We start from the raw sequence: 21490 nt of genomic DNA, 5'->3' as shown, positions 1-21490 counted from the left end.
AGGGACTGTATTTGGGACAACAGCAGCTCCGTGAATGCTCTTCCAGAAGTATTTGCAGTGCAGGGTGTGTGTTGTCATCACTCTTATTTTTGACTTTTTTCTGATAGTGATTTAGTCATGTGTCCACTTTAAATAAATAAAAATAAATACATAGAAAGCTTTGAATACGTTTTTAAAAAGTCTTAAAATGACCATAAATAACTTATTAATCATATGTAAGTCGCCTTTTTTTTATTAAAATAACCAAATTTAACTCAGCTAAGAACTAGTATGTTTCAAGATATTGCTCTAAATATTCAAGATATTTCTTTAAAAAACCATGAAGTTCAGCTGAGCTCCCATGGTTCTTTACCTAAGGTGCATTGTATTTTTGTTGCATGTTTGCCATCTCTCTCTCTCTGCATTGTGTGTGACAGGAGGTTGTTTTTTTGCTGACATAGTTCTATAGGGATTATAATGCAGGGACCACATGCCCTCCCAGGCCATTGTTGGCCCCTCTTTCTCTGTTGTCCTTTTTCTACTGAGTGAGTCAATTGATGGAGGGATAAAAGGCAAAAAAATATGCATTGACATGGGCTTTCAGGACAGAGAGAGAGAGAGAGAGAGAGAGGGAGGGAGAGAGGTCGGTGATTTTGTAGCCCTACTGTTGTTGGCCTTTAACTGGTGCCAGCAGCAAACCGGCAATGAGGGCCCAGAGCTGCCCTGGAATTAAAAATCGAGGGAGATCGACAGGAAAACCATGTCTTTAAACTACATCAAAAACTTCTATAAAGGATGCGTAAGTAGATGAGAAAGGCCTTTATTGTTACTTTCATCCAGGCCCACCTCGCTGACACATTTTACCTTTCAAGATTTGACAGTTACAGAGGAGGAGCGTTGAACAATTATCCCTCCCGAGGCTTAAAGTGAAAAGACATTGATCTGTTTTGTCATTCCTAGCTTTTTAATCTATCTCCTTTTACCTCCGTCATTATGTACCCGAGTGACATATTTGTAAGATAAATGGCTCTCTTCTTTGTGAGAGTGTCATTTAGGCTTTTTCCTTCGTAAATATGACTCAGTGTTGGTGTCAGATATGGGAAATGTCTCCTGAATGGGTTTTGTTTTAGCCCTCAGAGCTCAGGGCCTCAGCTGTTGCAGCTGCATTTATCTGGCTGACAAAAGGTGTTTTCTCTTTGTCTCTGACTCTCTCTCTCTGTATGTGTGCGTGTTTGTGTGTGTGTGTTACCTGTGTGTCTATGCACATTAATATGTCGCATTTCTCTGCTTTTTTGTACTCATCATGTTTGTCTGTGTGTGTACATATGAGTGTCTGTGCATGTTTCCATGCACACATTGATGTGCATGTGTGTTGCAATGTTTAACTGTGTGTGTGTGTGTGTGTGTGTGTGTGTGTGTGTGTGTGTGTGTGTGTGTGTGTGTGTGTGTGTGTGTGTGTGTGTGTGTGTGTGTGTGTGTGTGTGTGTGTGTGTGTGTGTGTGTGTGTGTGTCTGTATTGCAGCTCAGGCCTCCTACGGTGATAGGCCAGTTCCACACCTTGTTCTTCGGCTCGGTGCGGATGTTCTTTCTGGGCGTCCTTGGCTTCGCTGTCTATGGGAATGAGGCCCTGCACTTCAGCTACGACCCTGATCGCAGAGAGCTCAATCTCTACTGCTACAACCAGTTCAGACCCATAACACCTCAGGTATGACTAAACTAAAAGGTACCACAAATTGACATGGAGTCGTAGTCTACTGGTAGACCCATTTCGGTACTCTAATATTACAAAATGTATAGCACTGAGGTAAGCTAAACTATGCTATAACAAGATGAGCTAAACTACCTTCAGTGGTAGTATCAGCAGATATTAGATAATTTCACATAATGTGCATCTGTCTCTGCACATAAGTTGGCTGATTAGTAGCAAAAGAAACTGTAAGGAAATGACAAAGATATGTTTTAGGTAATTTAAAAAAAATAGTGCCATCACCTAATTTGTCCACGAGAGAGCACTGACAAGTATAAAAGGCCCACAGCGGACCAATATTGGTCACAAATCTTTAAAGAAAAAATGTTTAATGATATTGGTGCTTGTTAAAAATATTGACAGATACATCTTATTTTTTTAAATAGTTAAATTTAGCTTGTACATTCCTTACATATTGTATGAGGCAGCTGGATTTGCGAGATCACAACATGAGCTCACGTGAAAATCCATCCTGTCAGGCTTCAAGTTACACAATTATGTCCGAACTACCAGTGGTTCAATCAAATCAGTGTCACGCATGCAGCTGCCCTTCAAGGTAACACAGAGATAAACAGATGGTTAATTCACCTGCCAAGTATTTTTTAGTGCCTGCACCTTTTCAAACAGTTTCCATGGGCGACTTTTTAGATGGTTCTGTGTAACCAACCATCTGGCATGTAAGGTTACAAAAACATTTGCAAAGTCAGAAAACAGAAAACTTTCAAAGGTGGTAATCAGCATGATGTGTTTTCCAAATTAGTAGAAAATCCAATTTAGGAGAGATAAAACATTGTAGCAATCATTAAATTCCACTGGGTTCCTGCCAGCCTCAGTTACAAAAGACCATACCATATTTTATTTCTTCGTTCTTCTTGTCTTCCATTTTATATATCCTGTAATCTCTTTCCACAGGCTTTTCTCATTTTCCACCTTGCCTCCTTTCTCCAGGTCTTCTGGGCGTTACAACTGGTAACAGTGCTCGTTCACGTTCTTATGCCGCCACTTCAAGCGCATTTTTGGTGGCCTGAACATACATGAAAACTCATGAAATTCTGCACACACGTAACAGCTGGTGAAAATGTATTTAATTTAATGTGATTGGACCCAAGCGTGGTAAGGGGGCTCTATAGCGCCCCCACACGTCGGGTCATGTGACCACAAATCCTCTCGGATCGGCTTGAAATTTCTATATGTCACAGCTCTCATCGGATCATGTGGAAATTCATTTTGTGGAATTTTTTTACCAAACAGGAAGTTGACCCCGCTGCGTGGCGTGCACCGGTTTTCATTTTTCAAACACCGTTTTGAGGACTTTACGATGTTCACAGAATCATGAAACCTGCCACGTAGGTTTAAAATCATGAATTCTTTCATCTGATACCACATTTGCCCAACATTTTGCCCCAACAGCTCAGTAGCGCCCCCTAATGCCTTTTCCCACTTAATATGTACTGACAAACTCTAAAACTCACCAAATTGGACACACTCGTCAAGACTCACGAATATTATTTTTTGGTATAAGCGCAACCTTTTCAGTGCCAAGATGACTCTACAGCGCCCCCTAGAACATTAAAAGTTGAAGCCTATATACACGTACATGAGTGAAATTTAGGATTCATATATATCATGACCAGACGCACAAAAAAGCCTCTTGGACCCATACCGTAACTCCAACAGGAAGTCGGCCATGTTGGATCACAGGTGCATTTTTCCCGCCATTATCCCCATTTTCAGGCCTCGTACTTTAAAAAACTCTTCCTACAGTTTTGACTCCAGAGACTTCAGATTCGAACTGTATCATCCTCAGACCTTGATGATGTAAACTTTACGACAGATTTTACCTACGTTATACCAGGTGGGCGTGGCAGTCGTTTGTTTGTATAAAGGAAACAACTCCTTATAACTCCTCCATACATTGTCGGATGTTTATACATGCAACGCGTGAAATGTCACACTTGGTGACGCCGTTTCAATTTCAACATCATTGGGGGTGGGTGTGGCAAGGGGTCTCCATAGCGCCCCCTAACAGCAGGTCATGTGACCAAAAAATGTGTCTGATCTTCGTGAAATTTACAGGACTCATAGCACTCATGGGTAAACCCCCAAATTAATTTTTTCAAAATTTTCGCTCTATTAGGAAGTCGGTTATTGTTCATTTCATTGTCCACATAGGCTCACACTCAGGAGCACTTTAATTTGAGACCATAACTGCCCCTGGGCGTGGCACAACAGTTCAATAGCGCCCCCTAATGCCTTTATCCATTTTGTACATTTTCACAAACTCCTACACTCACCAAATTGTACACATACGTCAACAGTCACACATATTGATTACTGACAAAGTTTGGGAGATGACTCCACAGCGCCCCCTGGAAGATTTCAAAGTTTAAGCCCCGCCTTCCACATTAACATAGAGAAATGGAATCGACAAGGCCTATGTATTATGTCCAGACGCACAAAAAAGCCTCTTGGACCCATACCCTAAGTCCAACAGGAAGTCGGCCATCCAGGCTAAAATGTTCAATCTGGATGATTTTTATTATTATTATAGTTTTACGCCTTTTTGACAGCCTAAACATGCAACTTGCAATTGTGTTCGCTCCGGCGAAAAATTCGATATTTCAAGGATCGTGGAAATGGCCGACGCAAAATGGATTAATAGCGCCCCCTAGAAAATTTAAAAAATCAAGCCCCTCGATTCATATTGACGTAGACAAACAAAATTTGGGAAACCCATGTATCGTGTAAAGACGCACAAAAAAGCCTCTTGGACCCATAGCCTAAGTCCAACAGGAAGTCGGCCATCCAGGCAAAAATGCTCAATCTTGATGATTTTTTTGGCCCTTCACCCACATTCCTTTGTGCTGAGAAGTCACCCAGACTCATTTGTGGTCTTAGTTTGCCATCTAGTGGAGACATTAACCCCATCACACAATGTTCACTTAAAGGCACAGGAGCAAAGACATCTACATGCCAGTTTTGACAGCCCTGCGACTGCCGCACGCACCGACGTGCACGTACGGCGTTACAGTTGGGGGGAAACCGCGGGGGTGCGAGGGCCCTTCGACACTGCTTGCAGTTTTAATTCGTTATTATAGTTCTGCCTAAACAAACGCCTTTTTGACAGCCTAAACGTGCCCCAAAACTCACCAAAACTTGCAATCATGTCCGACCCGGCGAAAAATTTGATATTTTAAGGAACGCCGAAATGGGCAACGCAAAATTGCTCTCTAGCGCCACCTAGAACATTTTAAAAAGCGATCCCCTCGACTCAGATTGACGTACACGAACGAAATTCGGTACACATGTATCGCGTAAATACGCACATGTGCTTGTTGGTGCGCGCTGATTTTTTTTAATCCATGGTGGTACTGAAGAGAGGGCCACTCGCAAGTCCTGTTCAATAGAGAGGTGTGACCTCCTGTTGAACAAGAGTGGAAAATGCCAATTCACACAGGGAAAAGAAATTGCTCAATAGTGTGGCGAGAGATATGTGGGTACTTTGATGCAGATGTCAACCATAACTGAGCTCAACAAATTTGAACTTCAGTTAGTGGTTCATAAAGAGTTCTGCAATACCTCTCTCTCTCTCTCTCTCTCTCAAATGTAGCTTTTTTGTGTTGACTGATTTACATTTCTGATTTACAAGTGGGTATTGGGGTAGGGTTTTCATTTTCTCTTTATATTACCCAACATGTCTATAGAATACCCAACATGTCTATGGTGAACCTACAGTATGTTGACCAAAAATGTTGTAGGCTATTATATTTTGTTTCATATACACCACATGTTGATTTATTTAACACTGAGTTAAATGAGTATAATTAGTATAAGTAGTTGCTAAAGCTACTTTTTTTTTAGCTGTAGTTTTACAAACTACTGCCAGGCTGAACTACATGTAGTTTTACAAGCTACGCTTGCAAAGTAGCTTCCCCAACACTGGTTCCTTCAAGGATTTTCCTCCAAATTAGACCTTATGTTTCCTCAGGCCTGCATTCCCACAGCACAGGTATAGCCATTCCCTATTGAACATAAATAATTGCTGCCCCCCCCTTAACCTGTTTTTTCATCTATGAAAATGTTTGAAAGACAGGAGTAATTCTTTATTTTATTATCAAAATGAGGGAACATAGGGCTGTGGGAACATAGACACGCTCCCAAAATACGTGCTGGTTGGTGGATCACATACACAATGAATTAAACACCAACTCATAATGCTGTTAATTCATGTGTGTATGATGGTATTTGAGGAGTTTGTTTGGCCTTTACATTCACTATCCAATTTGATGTTTCAAACTAGTGCTGGAGGGAGTGCACATATTAGTTGTTGACAGTATTCACATAATTTAACTTTACTATTTGCATGAGCCAAGACTAAAGACTTAAGACTTAAGACAGCTCAGACTTAGTTTTTTGACCACCTCACACCAAATGATCCAGATGACAGGAGTACACAAAAAATCTAGCAAAACTCTCATGATTTTATTCCGACATTGGAAATTTGTCTGTGACAGAAAATTATTTTATGGCTGGAAGGGACATGGTAGAATGTTGCTGCTGTTGCTATTTCGATTTAGAAGTTTCTCACTGGTATACAATTGGGTGGCTTTTATTATAAAGTATGTACAGGAAATACTGCATTATTGGTCAGTAAATATTGCTCTACACAGCAAAATGTTTTGTGCTGTTTGGTCAGCAGATCAGTTTTATATATTGCAAAGGGGGATTGTTAAAAGAAGAAACAGCCACAGTGAACTGTTAGATGAAGAACTGCAGGTTGTTGCCGATGGGCTCCCTATCTCTCAGGCACAGCTGTTGTGGCCATCAGTTGACATCAATGGTGGCAGGAAGAACAACAGATTCTGCAGCTTCACTACAGAGACACAGAGAACACATATTAAATCCCTAACTCGGATAGATAGAGATATAGTTGAAAGCCACATTCCTCATTCCTTATTTATTTTTTGCGTGTCTGGTCTTTTATATACAGCCGTCCAAGAACTGTGTAAAACTGACAGGAACAGAGTCTGTGAAGCAGGTAGGAAAACTTGCTCTGCCCTGCCTACGTGATGGGCCATGTGGTTCCCTGGTGTATTTGTAACAGTGAAGGGAGGACATTACGTCAGGCTTTTATAGAAGCAGGAAGTCTTTCCTCTAGTTAGTAGACATCACACCTGCCAGTCAAGTCTGGCGTAATGTAAAATAGCTTCTGGGGACAGCACAGGAAACGTGTCCCACAGTTTCAGAAAGCCAGTGTTTATTTCATAGCCTAAAGTTATAGACTGCGTCACTGCCAATTTTGTTCTATTTCTGTCACAGGAACCAAGAACTAATCATTTCAATAGGTGTTAAGAATATTGTGTTCATATTTCGTAAAAGGACATGTCACAAAAAACTTGTTTATGGCCATGAACTGTAAACAAATGCATAGGAGATATACTGTACACATTGTGTAGAATATATAATTATAATGTTATTTCATAACTGGAAAATGGTTATGATATCCCACCCTCATTCTATTCCCTCGAAACCCCAAAAGCACCTCAAAGGCATCACAAGCAGTTAAAACACTAACGCTGACATACACATACTGTATCTAGAAATGTTGACATATATTATATTACATCATATTTACTGTTTATTTGTTAATATTTTATCAATTGTATTCCATATTATTTGGATTTTTGTCTACATGGACCTCGTGTCCTTGTGCACATGACCACAAGGTCACATGCACATACATGTGTGAAGGTCTTATCCACCTATGTAAATGTGATTCAAGACCAAAACATATTGTGTTCATTTTGACTTGAGTCTTTATATATTTGTTTGTATCCATGTGAAATTGGCTGAATATGAATTATTATCTTTAATGCCCTTTTTCAACAGATTTCAGCAGACAGATTGGTTTATAATAAAAAAGTGCAGAGAGCAGAGAGTTCTGCTTTTGGTGTTAACTTAAAGTTGCTGGGCATGCTCCTGATCACATTCTTCATTTATATTATAAATCAAATATAATTTTGTCATTCAACAAAAGGGAATCCCTCCTTTATTTGCCTTCTCAATTTCTTCAATTTTCAAGGGGGATTTTCCTTATTTGAATTGAAGGTCTAAGCACAGAAAATGTTGTATAGATTTTTTTTTGTATAGATATTTTTGATGATTTTTGATCACTCATAAATTTCTAACGGATGAATTTCTAAGGAATCATGTACTTCTCACCTCAGTAGCACCAGTGTGTGTGTGTGTGTGTGTGTGTGTGTGTGTGTGTGTGTGTGTGTGTGTGTGTGTGTGTGTGTGTGTGTGTGTGTGTGTGTGTGTGTGTGTGTGTGTGTGTGTGTGTGTGTGTGTGTGTGTGTGTGTGTGTGTGTGTGTGTGAGTGTCTGTGTGTTAGAATCAGAGTTAGAGTGAGAGTCTGTGCCGGTATGTGTGTGTATGTTCTTGAAAGGGGAGTGTCCTCCCGCAGAGTTATTCCCACTTTCTGTCATTCTGTAAACACTGAACAAAAAACCTCTCAGAGCAAACACAAACACAGAGAAGCTCACAGTCTGAGTTTGTTGTGCAGGACAAGTATGGATTTAATGGAAATGTTTTTCATTTCTCTTGGTGCTGCAGTTGTTGTCTACTACGGAGTAAAGCTGCTGCTTTTCAGTAGGATGCTTTATCCAAAAGGGTGGTTTCCACTGCCAGAGTCTTTCTTCTCATACATGGGAGAGTGGGCAGGTGAGCTCTATGTGTGTTCTTCATGTTGTGGGGACATAAATCTGTTTACACTTTCACATGTTGGGGATTCATCTTCCTTTTGGAGACAAAAAGAAAGTCCCTGTAATGTAATTTTAAGGTGAAGACTTGGTTTAAGGTTAATGTAAGGTTAGGGTTAGGCAAGTAGTTATTTTAGTTAGGGTTAGGCTCCAGAAAATTAATGTAAGTTCACATAATGTCCTCTGAAGTGATGGATACGTGTGTGTGTGTGTGTGTGTGTGTGTGTGTGTGTGTGTGTGTGTGTGTGTGTGTGTGTGTGTGTGTGTGTGTGTGTGTGTGTGTGTGTGTGTGTGTGTGTGTGTGTGTGTGTGTGTGTGTGTGTGTGTGTGTGTGTGTGTGTGTGTGTGTGTGTGTGTGTGTGTGTGTGTGTGTGTGTGTGTGTGTGTGTGTGTGTGTGTGTGTGTGTGTGTGTGTGACAAACAATAGATCACATTGTTGATATGGGTGGGATATGCAACATCAGGACAATTTATGTTAGTTTCAGTCAAAGCTTATTCAATATTTTTGTGACAGAAAACTACATTTTAAGTTTAATTATTATTGCACTAGATACATTACCTTATTGTTGAGTCAAAGTACACGTGTCAGAATGTGTCTGTGCATGTAAAAAAGGAAGGAAAAAAAGAGCTATGATAGTTTTCCAGACTGAACTCATGAAGAACCTTTGGATTAGTTTTTTTCTGTTCCAGACTTGTCAAGACGTTCCGCTGTTATGCAAGAGTACGCTTGTGTAATGTGTACATCAGTGTCAAATTCTCACTCTAGATCTGCAAATTATTCACTGCCAGTGAGGTTGTGGTTAAATATAACTTATTTATGACAAGAGAGGAAAACCAGTATCACTTGTCACAGAATGAACTGTCAAATCCTCAAACGTGTGCAATTAAGTGCCTTCTGGGTAAATTTATGGAATGGATTAAAGATGATAAGGAAGGCACACTTTCATTATCCAGCTGGTGAATGATTCAGACTTTCTAATCAACTTGAGAATAGTGACAATTGCCCAGTAATTGCACTGAAACATTTCTCTGCAGGTCCCAGAGCAGTGGTCTACAACTTACAATATTTCTATTGGCATTTTCTGAAGAGATGACTAAAGAAATCTTCATAAAAAACGCAGAATACTGGTTTAATCTTTTCTTTCTTTCTATAGTCCACTTCCATTCCATTCCAGCACACCGGAAAAACAGCCATCAGAAAAGTACATTCTGGGCTGTATAAACCCCATCCCTCTGCATTCATTTCTCACTAGACAATGTGAAACCACATTTGCATGAGTTTGTTTCTCCTTCAGAGTTGAGTATTTTCAATGTGTTTTGTTTGTGTCACTGAGTGGTTGTATCAAAATAAACTGTAAACAGGAATGCATCCCAATCTTAGTTCATTTTTGTTACTTTTTTAACACATTTCCTGTCACTCTTCTCGAGATCGTAAGATTCTGCTACTGAGCTCAACTATCTCACTGGATCAGCATGCAAGATGGTTACTGTGAGAGCAATGAAAACTGTTCCCTGGCGCTATGTGGACATTCTAGAAAAACAGGAATGTGGCAAGCACTGTTTACTGGGACCTCTTGGCTCATCACACCAAGAAACATTATTTCTTTCCTTGGCTGTGCTGAAGAACCTCAGCATTTGCATACTTCACTAGTAATTATGGTACTGTAAAATGAAAAGGACTGCAATTGTGTTGATAAAAACAACATTGTATTAAATTGGTACCAAAACAAAAACAACTTATGTGACACAAACAAAATAGTTATTAAAACAAAATAAAACCTACAACATATGTATTTTATATTAGAAAATAGATTTAGGTTTTGAAAAAGGCTAGGTTTACTTAACATTGCTTGTGTAAACTTTGCATGACTGCAGGCATACACAGGCTGTGACTAGAACTCATTTGCAGAGGAGAAAATGCCAGAGCTGATTCTTTTCAAAATGGTCTGAATGAATACTATGTCTACTTCTTTATTTGTTTGACACAAAATATCAAAAATATGATCAAATACAATCAAAAATATAATATAAAATAATAAATATTATATAATCCACTATTATCTAACTATTCAAGAATATATATATATATATTACAGTACTTTATTGCAGGAAATGTATTCTTATATTTATATAGTCATTATACTCTTATATTTATATTAGTATATACTTTATATATACTTATATATACTGTAGCTCCCACACACTGTCTTGCTCACTGCTGTATGTTTATTGAATTGCAGTGTTTCTGTCTATCCAATCTTCATCAGGCATATAATGTGCATCATCACAACACTTCCACATATACACAGGAGTTGCCTAAATCACTCAATGGGAGGAATGGAGAGATTAAATTGAGTGATTGATGAGCACCTTGGGCTAATATAAAAGTGTGTGCGCCACCTGTCAGACAATAACATCTAAAGGATTAGAATAATATGACAAACTACAACAGAGATAAATCCTTACATCCATATAACCCCCCCACAGCTTCTATAGAAATATGAAACGTTAAAGCCATCATGAAGCTACCAACATGTTTTATACTTTAGAGAAAATGTTTAATCTCATATTCTTGAGTCATTTATTAAAATCCTCAGAGTTTTGACTGATGACTCCAAATTGTACAAAGATTAGAGCAACCCCGATCCCTGTTACTGATTCCACGAATATTTAATTGCAGATGTCGTACGTGTGGTCCAGGGGTAAAGTTATGCAGACACTGCTCTTTTTGAGCTATGTTAGTGCCTCAACTAAAACATGCCAGAAAGACTTTTCCCATTTTAGTCTGAATTGATAGCAGCAGGTGACCCATATATTCCTCCTCCCAGCCAGGGGAACACTTATTGCCAGGTTGAATGGACTATGTAGTTCCTCCACTGTGTTATGGGTGTGTCACAAGATCTCTTCCCACATGGACATACCTCTACAAGGAGGCATCCTGATTAGATGCCCAAATAGTTCAACTTTTCAGTGTGAAGCCGTTTTGCTACTACTTCCTTACTCTGACCCTAAGTGTGAGTCTAGACAATGTGTGAAAGAGGCACATTTTTCATTTTTTTGGGCACTAGAGCTCTCAACCATATATGAGGGTTGGAACATGGATCATCTAGTATATCAGGAGCTTAGCCTTCAGAATCATCTGAATTGGCCAAGCATGTTTACACATACATGGAATTTGACTCTTGTTTAGTAGCTCTCAGTGTACCTACACACGGCACAACAATCACACAAGGAATGTCTATATAATAATCAGCGCTCTGTTTACCATCACAGTTCTGTAAGTGCCTAAATCACGTTAGATGTCATACAGAGACGCTTGTTAGTCTCAAGTCGCCACGTTGGGGTACTGACCATTATCACAACTGCTTCCCATACTGCTGCAATCTGGCCCAGTGCATGCAGAGGGTCATAGTTTGATGAAGACAACAGAACTAGCCAAAAGCAATGTCACAATCCTGCACCATGCTCTTTACGATATATAATTATATAATAATTATATATACTATATATAATAATAATAATATAATATACTATATACCAAAATTCAGACATTAATTTGTATTATTCAAAAACAACATCATACCACATACAGCTTGGTAGACTGAACAAAACTGGACCAAGTATTAAGCCTTGTGGAAGTCCTACAAACTGTACAACAGACCCAACAGACATTCAAAACTTTCTGTTAGATAAGTAGAAGACAATAAATATTAGTGCAGTCTCAAATTGGGATTCTGATTATTTTCTCGATTAATTGATTGTTTGGCCAATAAAATGTTAGAAAATTGTTAAAAATGACCCTGACCATTTCCCAGAGCCTAAGGCAGCATCATCAAATATCTTGTTTTTTCTGACTAACAAAGTCCCACCCACAACCCAAATAATTTCAGTTTACAATGATATGAAACAGGAAAAAAGCCAAAAATCATCGCATAGGAGAAGCTGGTCCCAGGGAATTTGTGGCATTGTCACTTGAGTAATGGCTTACACAATTAAGCTATTATAAAATAGGGGCTCATTAATTTGCTGTCGATTGATTGATTGATTGATTGATTGATTGATTGATTGATTGATTGATTGATTGATTGATTGATTGACCAATCCTTGCAGCCCCAGTCTTCATTATGCAAATCCAGTGCCTTCCCAATAAAGTATTATCAGTGGTATCACTGGTTTGACTCACAACATATAAATATTACATTAGAGAAACCACACTGTTGCAACCCTAAGGGGAGCAGTTTCAGTACACTGCTGATAGCAAACACTAGAGTGAAATATATCCCCAATACTAAAGTGATTACTTGCAGCTGCTTGGCAATCAACTTAACCTTTTCAATAATGTTTGAATAACTGGGGATTCTGTCATTATGAGGGAACATTGGATCAAGACCAGGTCTGGAAAAAAAGGCCAGATACACAGGGACCACACCAGAGGTGGATGTTGCTTAATTTCTAGGTCTATTAAAATAGTCACAGGGGAATTAAGCGTTTGGGTCGCACAAATCACAAAGAAAATCTGTATGTATTACCTCAGTGACTGTATCCGTGGTGGTGTCTACCCATATAGACAAGATGTCTTTAAGATTTCTGCCAGGGTCACCATTACTCTGGACAAAGACCACACTGGGATAAAGACATTAAAAGCTATACCACTCCCTGGGACATTGACTCTTGAAAGGCATGTTGCCATTGAATTTTTAAATTGTTGTAAATATGATGATATCAACAGAAATACATCACAGCACCTGGGCAAATAAAACCGAAACTATCAGTATGTCTACGTACTGCTAGAGGTAGTTGAGAAAATATGATTTATTTGGTAATTTGGGGTAAACCAACCCTTTATGTCAGGTATATTACAAAAAGTGTGACAGTGTTCCACAAATTGTACATGTGTAAGGCCATAAAATGCATATTAAGATTAAGATGTCAATTGGACACATTTTCAACCGACTCACAGAGTTGAAGTTTGTTAGCTAGCTAGTCACTACAGCTAATTAAATTCATCAGTGAATCTTACAGTCATTTCAGCAGGCAAAATAAATCCTTTTCAGGCAAATTTTTTCTTCAACCTCCAATATTGTTTTCTGTACAATTGCCCTTCACAGTTGGGATCTTAGGTGTGCTTAAATAGGAGTTGTAGAGTAAGAGTAAAGTTAGGTTGAAATGTAATATCACAGAATAGTCTGGTTGGGACTAGGCAGACCTTTGTCTATTTGAGAAAGAGAAAACACCAACTGATGGAGAAACATATTTGACAGAACACCAGCTTTTGTCTGCTTCTGTCTGATACGAAAATCCATTGTTTAAAAGATTACCACACATTTCAAGTGGTAAATATGTCAAAGTTGTCATTGCAAATGGCATACATGCAGTGCTAGATTTGAAAGACACTGTTGGCATTTTCTTGTGAATTTAGCATATAATTGAGTTATTCTCAGTATATAAGGCCTTTTTTTATATAAATATTTTACAGTAATATAATTATAAACTTTGTTTATACAACACTTAACAGGAAAAGAAGCGGGGGGGCGGGGGGGGCGGGGGGGGGGGGGGCAGCAGAGATGAGAGATTTGTAATCTGACGCTGTTCTCAATGTGTCAGGAAAAAATGTGAACACATTTGTAAAGCGCATTCAATTTGTTTATTCAACTGAACACATAAAAGAGGCTAAATCTGAGCCCCTCATACCTGAGCGGTGATCAAGCAGTCTTAAAGAACTTATTTGGCATTAGTCAAACATAAAAAGCAAGCTCAGGTGAACGTGTATGCACATCTCTTTATGTTTGAACACAGTGAAGAAAAATGCCTGTGATCTTGGTAATCAGGGTCATGGGGAAATGGGAGCGTAGCGAGTACTCAGAAACAAGCAGTTCCTGTCCGTTCTCTTCAGATTATTTACCAGAACTTGGGAACATGGTGTATCAGTACAGTCTGTTAGAACAAGATGGGTGCAGTGTTTACAAATAAATACAATCCATGGATTTGTCTGACAGCTGAGGAGGAGTAGATGACCTAGTACAGCATTGATTCACAGTGCTCCCAGTGTTTAGAATGGGAACTGCAGGAAAGTGTGAGAACTGTTGGCATTAATTTGCAGCACTCTGTATCCCTGTTTCAGTGGTGACTGGTGCTTCAGAGGGCATAGGAAGAGCATATGCATTTGCAGTAAGTCATTGTTTGTTTTAGTTTTTTTGCATGTAAGACATATTTCTGTACTGCAGAATATAACAACTAACTTCAGTTTATCACCTAAGTTCATGCTGCACAACTTGCTTAATGTATTGTCAAATGCTTAAAGCACAGGCTCACTGTTTTTCAAGTCTACTGTAAAGCAAAAGTCAGGTTCCCAAATGAACACTGACAGATGTTTTTCTTGATGCAATCATTCCTCTTGTTCATACTGGCCAAGGCACCTAACTTGAAGACTTGAAGACAAACCTATCCTTTAAATATATTTTATCTGACACAGGCCTGCTGATTTCTCACTGACATTTGTATGTTTTTTCTCTGCTTCTGTCCACCACTTGACTGTTGCTTCCCCTAGCTGGCAGAGCAAGGCATGAATGTGGTTATCATGAGTCGAACCAAAGCAACATTGGACCAGGTAGCAAAGGAAATAAGTAAGAAAATTAAATTCTATAGTTACCAATGTGTTGAGTCTGCTTATAAATATGTAACTACATTTACAACTGTGCTATTTGTCATATGCAAGAGTGCCATACAGTATATGACTTCACACTTATTCACTCTTCATAGGTGACGCTACAGGGCAGAGGGTGAAAGTGGTAGTGACAGACTTCACAAAGGAAAATGTGTTCAGTGAAATTGAGGATCAGCTGAAGGACCTGAATATTGGAGTTTTAGGTTGGACATTTTTCCATTCCTTCATGCAATGTTTGAATCATTATTTGGTCTATAGATACCAAACACAAGAAAAATATTGTTATTTAGGATAATGATAGTGGCTACTTTACTGCTGTAGTCTACCCCCAAATCAAACAGAATCGTCTTGCTTTTCTGCTCCAGTCAATAATGTAGGCATGCTGCCCAGTATCATCCCCTGCAAATTCCTTGAGTCTACAGAGCTGGACCAGGTCAGTGGTGCCTTAGTAGCTTATACTATAGATAAATAGCCACTAACCTATAAATTGTTCCCATATCTATTTCTGTTTGCATTAGCGATAAGTTACTTTAAATGCTAGTTTCCTCACCCAAATGTTGATCTTCAGATGGTCACACAGATAATTAAACTCTTCACTTTCTTAACTTAACTTTGTATCTTTTCTTTAACATTTCCTTTCCCTTATCAATAACAACAGCTTCCTTGTAATAGGAATGCATGTTTATTTATTCTTTCAGACAATTATAAAGGTGATCAACTGCAACGTGAAGACTACAGTCAAGGTAAAAGAATGTGTATTTACTTTTACTTTACTTAAAAAACAAAAAAACAAATTAACTCTGTGAATCCATAAATTTGCTTCAAATAAGAAAATGTTTGCTTTTTTTCTACAGATGTGCAAAATAATCCTTCCAGGCATGGAGAACAGGTTTCATATCCATGTTTTCTTTATTAAATGTAACATATAATGCAATAAGACAGTTACAAGTTAATCAGTGGTGCCCACTAGCCTAGTCTACTGTCTGAAATGTAAACCACAGAACCACAATATCTCTCAGCTCAAGTCCAGACACAGGCCCTAGTTGCATGTCATACCCTTCTCTCCAGCTGTTTCCTGTCTCTCTGCACCTTCCATAGTCAAGTAAAGACAAAAATTATTTTACAAATGTGCAGATTAACAAGGGGTTTCTAGTCACAAATGTAAGAGATAATTTCTGTTCTCTTTCACTGTTGCATGTATGTGTGTGCATGGGAATATTCTTCATCTACAGAGGGAAAGGAGTGATTGTACACATTTCGTCTGGAGTTGCTTCTATTCCTTGCCCCATGTACTCTCTGTATTCTGCATCTAAGGTGAATAGAGAGTCACCATTACACCTCTAATTCCCCTGGTTCACTTTGTATGATCACTGATGTGTGTGCGATGTGCATTTGTGTGTGACTGTGTGCATCATCACCTTTCTCTTATAGGTGTTTGTGGAGAGATTTTCTCAAGGTCTTCAAGCGGAGTACAAAGATAAAGGGATTATTATACAGGTACTTTGATTCTTATTGAGACTCACAGGACAAAGATATGATGACTTGATAACCTAAAAGTCATTAAAAAGAAAAATCTTCTCATAACTTTATCTTTCTCTCTGTCCTTCTTTTCTCAGGCAGTGGCTCCATTTGGGGTCTCCACTCGAATGGCAGGTTTCCAGCAAACCAACATAGTTACCCTGTCACCGGAGGACTTTGTAAAGAGCTCTCTGCATCATCTCAGAGCTGGAGACAAAACATACGGCAGCGTCTGTCACACAGTCCTGGTAAGATTCACTGGCACAATCATCTGATAATGCCAATTAACATGGCAGGAAACTAATTTGTCCTTGTGAATATGGATGTGTGCATACAGGGCTGGTTACTACAATCCATTCCTCGCAAGATTCTCTATGCAGACTGTATGCTAAACATCTCACAAGACTATGTCAGGAAAAAACAGCACAGAAGATATCAACCTCCACATCAAGTGCAGCTATTGAAAATGGAAGATACAAATAACCTGGAATAGCAATGTAAAGTTTTGATTTTGGAGCTGGTGTTGACAAATTTTTCTCCCATTTAAATGTAGAGATGAACTGGATTTTGTAACTTGTGAAAGTTATACTATTATTATTAGATAGTTTAGTAAGCAATACTATGATTTTGGTATTTCTTTTGTTCTGTTTTAGGTAAGCCACCCTCAGGAAAAACCTTCAGATTCATAACCTTTTTTCAATTACTAAGGTTTAGATTTTTTTTTTTTAAATCAGCTTTCTCTTTAAAACCTCTGCTTTATCCAAATATATATAAAGTTGTCTCTGGCATTAGAAAAAAACAGAAATTTGCCATTCGGTGGCATCATAGACCCAGGAGAGCTCAGTTTCAAAACTCCTCAGCAATAACGTGCAGTTTTGTCTCAAATGTTATATTGTTTGATTTACTTTGACTCCTGAACATGTCATTTTTGTTGATCAGTCTTCTCCATTTTATTAGATAAAATGAATAGATTCTAATTTTGCTATAAATCACTGGCAATTTGTTATTTTATGTATATGTGAAGTCAGTATGTCCCTCAACATATTTAAACTTACATGTTGGTCAAATGCAGCTGTAGTTGCTCATGAGATGTTTTTGATGTTGGTAAGTCTTTGCTCAGTGATGAATGCTGAGTTGACTTTTTTGTTTTCTTGATGATAGACAAAAATGATGAGGTCATAACACTTATTGACATTTCATTCAACGACCAAACACCAGAAACCAAATTACAGAACATATCTAAATATATCCAAAAACCCTCAAACCTTTACTACTATTAGTACTCCAAATCATACCTTTCAACAGGTATGTACATTTTTTTTTAAATGTTTATTTTTTTTAAACTACATTTTCATACAAGCATTCTTTTGTCCTTTAAATGAAAATTACACCATCTGACTCAAAAAAACATGTTCCTTATAGTCCTAAGAATATGAATGATAATGAGTCTGGCGTCTTTTCTGTTTAACTGGAGGCGCCGTCCTGTTCTGCTACTCACCTCCACACACGCACCACTCTAACACAAACACACCTGTAACTCCCATTAGAACTCGCCTGTCCCCTCCGAGATGGAGGAAACATTCGATCAGATGAATACACCACCAGACGACTTAGTTGTGTCGTCAGTCACCACTCTGATATCCACAAAACCAGTTGGGGCGGAAGAGAATTGATGAGTTCCGACCTGGATCCTGAGAAATGGGATACACAGGAGACCTGGGTTTGATAGCCTGCTGCTCACCGAATGATGTACAGTGTTTAAAGCATACACAAGCTTTCCCTGACGCAGATCTGTGCACATACAGTACATATGCAGATGCAGACACACACACCATTTGAATTAGTATGTGCAACCAAGACGTCTGACCTAAAAGAATCACTAATCATGGGCTGACCAGGCTGTTTAGACAGCCGTGATGAATGATCCTCCCCATGAGAGATAGTGCAGGGAATAGGAAAAGTGGCTTGAGAAACAGAGAGCAAAAGGAGGGAGGTCAGAGTCACCCTGAGCTTAGATGATCCATGCTTGGCCTGACTTTAATAAAAGCAAGACATTTTCACATGAGGATAAGCATTTATTTATCTCATATGACACCCAATAAAATGGTTACAGAACTTTTGCAAGTATAGACAAGAAATTAAACAATAAACAATTTAAAGGCAGTTTAAGGGTAAAATAAAACCAAGTCTAGTGTAACACTTTAGTTTGAATAAGATACAAATGGAACTTATTAAAGTGAATTAAAAGTCTATAATTTATGTTTGTTTTTGTATTATGGAATTGTATACTTTAATGTGTTTAGGTAGATTAACTCAGATATTTGAATCTTTTGGACACTTTGACATACTCTAATGTATTGATGTTATTTTATGTCTCTTTGTATTAATATTTATGTGATGGGTAAATCTCGAAAGTATTATGAATACATTTTTTTAAACTAGTGATTGTTTATCTGTAAGTTTTTTAATGTTTGATGTAGCTGTAATCCTGACACCTGTAACACAAATATGTTAGGGAAACGTCAGTATTTGAACATTTCATGAGGCAGATTGTGAGCTTACCTTCTGTTCTACTTGGGATGTTGACATGAGCAGCTACTATTTGTCTGATGTCCCTCTAACATACCTGTATCAGCACCAATGTGGTTCCAGCAAAAGGTTAAACTAAATGGTTTTATTGTCTTTTTCATATATATGATATATATACATATGGGTCCATTAAACTGCTGAAACTGATAGACTGGACTTTGGAATTGTTATCTGAAATCTAAGTACATCCATTGCATATGTGAATCAGAATTAGATCCAGGTGGGTTTAAATTGTCCATACAATGTGTATAACATAATCTAAAAACAATGTTTATAGTGACATTGTAAAATATATTCATACATGTAAATGTACATGTTCACTGTGGTTTCTTAAACTCCGCTGAGCATTGTAACATTTGATATGACCACTAGAGGGCACAAAATGCTAAGGTTTCATACTGTAGTTCTTTGTGATAGGGGATTGGATCTGCAGCAGAACATGCACACGCGCGCACACACACACGCACACACACCAACTTCCATTTTACGATGTAAGTCTGTAGCCTATCAAAAACTGTCCCTGTAATTTGGTAAGTGAAGAGACTAAATGACCAAGCATTGAATTTATTCCTGTAGAGCAGATGGGATATCTGGTGTTATCATTTACATCACACTGAACAAAGGAGAAATGTGTTTAAAATACCAGTTTAATTAACTATCATGACACCACTCTCCACCACTGGGAATTTCCAGGTGTGTTATCTGTAATGTTCATATAGCTGCACATCCTCTCTCTCTCTCTCTCTCTCTCTCTCTCTCTCTCTCTCTCTCTCTCTCTCTCTCTCTCTCTCTCTCTCTCTCTCTCTCTCTCTCTCTCTCTCTCTCTCTCTCTCTCTCTCTCTCTCTCTCTCTCTCTCTCTCTCTGTGTGTGTGTGTGTGTTTGTGTGCAGCTGAAATTAAAAGTTTTTACCCCGGTTGCACAAGAGCTGGGACTTTCCTCACCTGGGGTGCTCTGCAATTTAGTGGTACAAACACATTATGACACCTTTTAATTTACTATGTTCAAAGCCTCCCTGACATCAAATGAGGTTCTCAGAGTTGGTAAGTTAATATTACTTCTTTCATAATAGCAGGTTATATAGCCAAAATAGGTTTCCTCTCTTAGAGAGCATCAATGTGGGAGAGCTTATTTTCTACATTCACAGAATAATGTTTTTTACCATCAATGGGATCATATTTTAGCACAAATATTCAGCTAAGTGGCTTCAACATGTCTAACGCCTCTAGCAGATGAGAGATTCATTAAAGAAAGGGTCAATGGAAAGTCATCGTTTTCATTTCACTCGATGACCATGGCTCATGTGGGTGGTCAGAGCTCCAAGGACAGTCTCCATATGCAGATTGCGTGTGTGTTTGAGTAGGGGAAAGAAAAGGAGAGAGGTGCTGCCTTTGAGGATGCTCCCTGTGTGACCCCTCTCTCTTCCCTGGACACTGCTTGCTTGTTGTTTCAGTAAACAGAAGGGTCCAGAGATGATCCAAGACAAGCACACAGCCACCGCAGCCCACCCAGGAGCCAAGGTCAGGACCACTAACCTTCAGACACATACACACTCTAGTTCACTGAACCCATCCTGCAAAATAATTTTCCAGGTTGACCCAGGAGTTGAAATTTAATACTGGAACTTATTCACCTTAGTGCTTAAAAAAGTCTAATCAAACATGATAAATCAAGATAATGATTTTCCCACATCACTGGATAAGGCTGAACTCCCAATAAAAATATTTGAGTTAATTATCTGAAAGGTATAAATCCCCAATTGCCAATTACATATAGGTTGTGTTTTTGACCCCATATTCCCTTCCGTGAATTTTTTTATGAACATTTTCCATCTCATGAATGTGCTGTGCTTGTCCATATGACATACTCATATATAAATACTTCAATGTAATAATAATAATTGCCACCTTGTCTCTCAAACTTTGTTTCTCAACACATGGAGTTTCATTGTGACAGAGGAGTTTTAGTAGTAATTATTTCTCAGAGGAGTAATAATACCCACCACTCTTCTATCCAGGACGGGAATCTTTGAAACTCAAGAAGATAATTCCAACCCTTCATCTTCTCCAAAAGAGCTAGCTGTCAGGGATGGGTTGCACTGTCAGCAAGGGAAAGCAAACAAGACAGAAGAAGAGGCAAAGAGGTGAATGGAGAATTGAAGGTAGGGAAGAGAAGGATGTAAGAGAAGAAGAGGTTCAGGGAGCGAGATGGGTCAAAAAGGGGGAAAGAAAAGG

At 38.6% G+C, this 21490-nt stretch overlaps 1 protein-coding gene across 1 annotated transcript; it reads left to right on the top strand.

Annotated features, from left to right (window-relative positions):
* The first annotated feature begins 8266 nt into the window (after positions 1 to 8266).
* On the top strand, positions 8267 to 17162 carry hsd17b3 (hydroxysteroid (17-beta) dehydrogenase 3). The gene is made up of 11 exons (XM_062417868.1): positions 8267 to 8449; positions 14609 to 14655; positions 15035 to 15110; positions 15247 to 15354; positions 15517 to 15584; positions 15850 to 15894; positions 16006 to 16040; positions 16384 to 16465; positions 16583 to 16648; positions 16768 to 16917; positions 17007 to 17162. Exons 1-11 carry the CDS (start codon positions 8299 to 8301, stop codon positions 17160 to 17162), a joined length of 984 nt encoding a protein of 327 aa, XP_062273852.1. The 5' UTR covers positions 8267 to 8298.
* The last annotated feature ends 4328 nt before the right edge of the window (positions 17163 to 21490 follow it).

This window comes from Scomber scombrus, chromosome 4 (assembly GCF_963691925.1).
Source record: "Scomber scombrus chromosome 4, fScoSco1.1, whole genome shotgun sequence".
Taxonomy (NCBI): Eukaryota; Metazoa; Chordata; class Actinopteri; order Scombriformes; family Scombridae; genus Scomber; species Scomber scombrus.
Note: the sequence above shows the minus strand (reverse complement) of the source record. Positions and strands in the feature narration are given on the sequence as shown.